Source organism: Aptenodytes forsteri, unplaced genomic scaffold (genome assembly GCF_000699145.1).
Source record: "Aptenodytes forsteri isolate BGI_AS27 unplaced genomic scaffold, ASM69914v1 Scaffold309, whole genome shotgun sequence".
Classification (NCBI taxonomy): domain Eukaryota; kingdom Metazoa; phylum Chordata; class Aves; order Sphenisciformes; family Spheniscidae; genus Aptenodytes; species Aptenodytes forsteri.
In genome coordinates this window covers 2753376-2758363 of record NW_008795857.1, presented here as the reverse complement: position 1 = coordinate 2758363, position 4988 = coordinate 2753376, and the positions used below count along the sequence as shown (strand labels likewise).

The 4988-nt window shown below is 38.6% G+C and overlaps 1 protein-coding gene across 1 annotated transcript in view; it reads right to left on the bottom strand.

Annotated features, from left to right (window-relative positions):
* Positions 1-870: 870 nt before the first annotated feature.
* GLO1 (glyoxalase I) overlaps positions 871-4988 on the bottom strand; it is a gene marked incomplete at its 5' end in the record, with an annotated part of 9018 nt that continues 4900 nt past the window's right edge. Inside the window, one exon of the mRNA XM_009283807.2 lies at positions 871-4064. Coding sequence (XP_009282082.1) covers positions 3976-4064 — 89 coding nt within the window. The remainder of the gene's footprint in view (positions 4065-4988) is intronic.

Here is a 4988-nt window from a genome sequence, read left to right as displayed (position 1 = left end):
CGGTGAGTAGGGAGAGCCATGCGTCCGCTGCCGCCCCGGTGGAGCGTCTCTACGCGAGCGTTAAAATAGCAGTGTCCCAGGTAGGGCTGCATGAAGCCTTCATGGCTGCATCCTGCCTGCGAGCGACAGCCAGCCTGTCAGCAGGTGCCAGCGTTTGTCAGAAGCCGGGCACTTGTTCTGACAACGGGGACGTTTAAGCGCCCAGCCATTATAAAATAGCAATAACCTTCCCCGTCGTTCTCATCTGCTGGTACTCGGCTACATTCGAAATACACGTTTCCTTTGCTGAAGTGGAACAGTGCGCTTGCCAGTCTCTCGCCAATCCGCCTGTATTCTGCTTTCCCGAGTCATGAGGACCTCTTCCCCCTCTGTAAGGAGAACGTGGACTTGCCTCTACGTGACCACTACATTAATTTCTACTCTGCTGCGTTAAGCTGAACTTAGGCCCTCCAAGTGGCAGAGCGCTACGTGCTATTTACTTCCATGCTTTATTTAGCAGAAGTGTTACCTTGGAAGAAGTAAAAACAACGTTGTCTGTAATCAGAACATTAAATAATTTCAAAAGTTTTTACATCTAAAATCTTTAACAACTTTTGCAGGTTAAAGGAATCATTAAATGATTGTCTTTAGTAGCTTATTCTTGGACTTCATAACCGAGAATATTGGTTTCAATTAGTTCTCGGTATGGCAAGCAGCAGTAACTTTTTTTGTAAAGAAACCACACCTTGCCCACTTCATGATATTGCTGTAACGAGTTTGTAGATGCCAGTGGTTTTTTACTAGTTTCCTCTTTATTACCTCATCATCTATCACATTGTTTATGCTTTGTCAAGCACATAAAAAAAAGGTCATTCCAAGATTAGCAAACATGCTTAGAGTAACTTTTGAGTACTAAGCAGAGAACCTTCAACACAGCCTGCTCCTCCTCACGTAGTTATCCACTGAACTACCTATGCACACCTTTTGACTTACTTGTCTGATTTACGAACTATCCCGGTTTTAATTACTGGATTCCATATAATTGGGTCAACAGGTTTTCCAGTCACACCTGTACTTTGAAGTGTCGTGAAACAAGTCTGAATGAAACACTGTATGTTGATAAAATATGAACCATCAAGTTCCATGCTTGTAAAATTTTGAGATTTTCCTTGCCAACGCCTTGGTCATAAAGCTTTAGATGATATATCTGTGTTGACTGAAATAAAACAGTTTTAGACAACTTCACTTACACTACTACTAGTCTAAATTATTTTTCTCCTCACACAATCTAGTGTGAGATTCTGAATGGTAAGGAACTGCAGTTAGCACTTGTGCTTCAGTTGAGTTTTACTTCATTTTAAGTTCCTATTTCAGAACACCAGCAGCAGAAGGGATGTATATGAAAAACACAGTTTAGCCATCAAAACCTGCGTAAGCTGCAATCAGCTGAGTGCTTTCCTCATTGCTGTAGTTCTCATCCTTCTTGGCACTATTCAGAAGATAATGTACTAAAGTTACACTACAATAGTCTTCAAATTAAGAGTTCTCTTAGTTGCTGCTGTAAGGTATTCTGCAATATTGCGTACCTTTTTTAAAGTAGGGCGAGGTTTCATGAGTCAGCTGAGCCAACCTAACTTTCTGCTAAAAAGAACAGCTTTATTTACTCATTCTAAGGAGTCCTGAACTGGCTCCTCATTTCTGCTTAATAAGCTTGGCATAAAACTAACCCAGCATCAAGAAAATCCTTGCCACTTTATTAAGCTGAATTAGCCTGCTTGGAACAGGGGGTGCAATGTCAAAAGCCCCACATTTGGGAGGAAGACGACTCTGAAATCATGTGGTGACAGCTCACTTACTCAGGAGATCTCACTCCAAACAGTAGTAACTGTATTGTCCCTATCAAAATGACCTAACATACAGGAGAATAATCAACTGCACAAGGAAGACGACAGGGGACAGGGTAGGTATTAGTTCTGGAAGTACAGGAGGGCAGAAATAGAGAATGCAACCATGAACCAACAGTGTTGTTCAAAAAGGCGACTTGGCAAATATTCAAGAAGGGAAAGTATCTACTGTATATGACTGACACTGATAAGGCACCACCTAAAGCACAGTATCTGTAGATACTGTAGAGACCAGCCAGAAAATACCATACAAATGACAATTTAAAATATCGGGGTTGCTTCATGTAACAAATAGAAAACTGAAAAAAAGATTATCTTTTGAGTTACTATGTCTACCTTCCAATGAAGTTACAATTGCTTGCACATCTGTAGGGGGTATTAAGCAGAGCAAGTTTTCATATTCCTTTTTCCAACATCTAAGGCTCAGATGAAGCATAGAATCAATCTTACTCATTTCCAAGGGTAAACAAAAAAATATCTCAGATTAAGTTTTATGAATGATTTTTCATGTGGAACTCTGTAAAATTACTGAATTTATATAAGCTATCTTGTTAAGATGAGGCAGACAGAATTAAGGATTTTTCAGATAAAGAGATAGGACAGTAACACTTAGCATTTAAGTCATTAACATCTACATTAGCATAGTAGAAATCAAATGCAATACTTCCTACATTTATGTTTTAACTTATAAGCCAGTGAGTTATTGACAGTAGTATTAACTCTGCACATTAAGTTACTAAAACATCCTACTAATCGGGTCACACAGTTCTCTTCTTCACTACTGTACTCCCAATTCATATTCTATCTTTTAGCACCAGATTTCTTCTCAAAAAAGAATCCACGAACCAAAACAAATAGCCTTTCGGGCATCTTAGGATTCAACAATTAGCAAAGCAACAGCTCATACTGCTTTAAAACCATTTTGTAGTTTGCACCAATGCTTTATTTGGAAGTGAACTGCGATGCCATGACACTATTCGAGTCACATAACTGAAGACTTAGTAAGAGTTAAGTGCTGCTTGAACCACAATAAGAGAGGGCAGAGGGTTTTTTCCTTGTTGGAAGGAACAATGGGATTTCAAAACTTGACATGTTTTGCACTGTTCATAACAGGTGGAACCACGTAAAATCAAGTAATTTGTGTAACATATGTAAATGTTATGTATTTTCCTGCTACTTACAGGTATCATTGCAGTAACCGTCACTCGTTTTGAGAGGGCAGATCAAAATGTCTACTAGTAGGAAACGGTTGTTTCAGATACTCTTTTTCATTAAATTCCTAATGCGGAACGTACAGAGCATTGAAGTTAAATATAGCTGCAGACTTTCATTGAAACAAAAATTATGAGCAAGCGCTCTCTAGTGTTGGAGGAGACATGAAGGATCACTGTGAGTTAGCAACTATGAGACCTCTTCTCTTGGCTGTCAATCAGCAGCCAGAAGCTGAAAGACTGAATTCTTTCTGCTGGACTGATTTATTGCCTCCACAAAGTTTCTTGTTCCAGGCAAGGCTGTTTAAGGCTGCTCCTTAAAGAGTTTTGCTTGGCATAATATAAGTAAGATTAGGACTTTCATAAACATGCTACTACTCAAGTCAGAGTTAGGCTGACATTGCATTTTCTAGTATACAAGATAGGGCATGAAGCCTTCTGGATCTTTTGACTTCAGAAAAAAAAAAAAATATTCTGAGTTTTGAGGGTTTTTTCGTCCTTGTTGAAAATCATTGGTAGTAACACAGGATTTTTTTGTTGTTGTTAGCTTAAATCTAAACAGTGTGAGATGCAGTGAATTTCTAGTCACATATCTTTAGAGAGTTTACTGAAATATTAACATAATCAGTGTTCAAGAGGAGAACCTGTGTAAGCGCTCTTCCAAAATACGGTTGAGTATTCCTAATTGGAAGCAAATTGCAGTGGCATCACAGGACAACAAAAAGGAATTCAAGTACATTGAGGTCCCAGGGGATAATTTTAGAGGAGACTCTGAACACGACTGATTCCTCTCCATTAAGCGAGAATTTCACAAACACTGTTACAGATTTTCTCCAGGGGACTGAAAGTGTGCATCTCCTATATAGTGTACTTCATTAGAACTAAGTGAGAGTCACCATGTGGTTAGGATTCAAAATTTCAATCCAGTAGCCATCAGGATCCTGAACAAATGCAAGTCCTTTCATTTTACCTATTAGAAAAAAAAAATACAAGATAGAGTTAAGACTACATGACTAGTTCTTAATGTCAAATATGACTACTTTGAAAAGTATTTTTCCTTTTTTTCCTTTTGCGTGAGAATTAGTTCAAATTTATACAGCTAATTCTAAAAACATCCAGATTAGTTTTTAAATCAGCATTAGATCTTTGTATGCTACACTGTCAATCTTACTCTCAACAAAGCTGTAGTTTAAAGTCACTTTGAAATTCTATCTTTTGTTGATTGAAATAAGTTTTCTGCATATGCCCCTGTAAGTGTTCATCCTCTAAATTCAGAAAAACATTTTTGTGCTCCAGGATGTTTTGACATATTTTCTTGAAGTGGCTTTGTGTTGAAGAAAACATCCTGCATTCCTCTGCCCTGTTCATCTCCCATCATTCCTGCCTCCACACTGAAGTTTTACGTTACTGGTTTTTGTTTGGTTCCCCCCCGCCCCGATGTGGTTTACAGTACACATTTGCATCACTTCATAAAACAGAAATGCAGGGCACGAATGTTTTAAATTTTACTGTTGGAAAAAATATTACTCATTAAAACAGCATCCCCAAAAGTTGTCTTCAACAGTAGATCGGGATAGCACAGCTTAACATGTTATCTTGAAGTGATAACCACACACGTTAATTATACTTGCTCTATTAAGCTACTCACTGTAACAGAACCAAGCTAATTCTTAATATATTCTAGTTACAAAAACTTCTCAGAGAATACTAGATGTTTGATTCAGTAATGTAGGGAAAAAACCCCAACATTAGGTCTCTCAGCCTGCTCCACAAACAATGGATGTGAAGTCCAAAACTTCTTCCTCCTCCTTGGCATTTGCGGCATCAATTTTATTTCTCAATGTTAAAAAACAGCCTTTGCTCTCCATGCCCCCCCCCCCCCCCCCCCCCCACC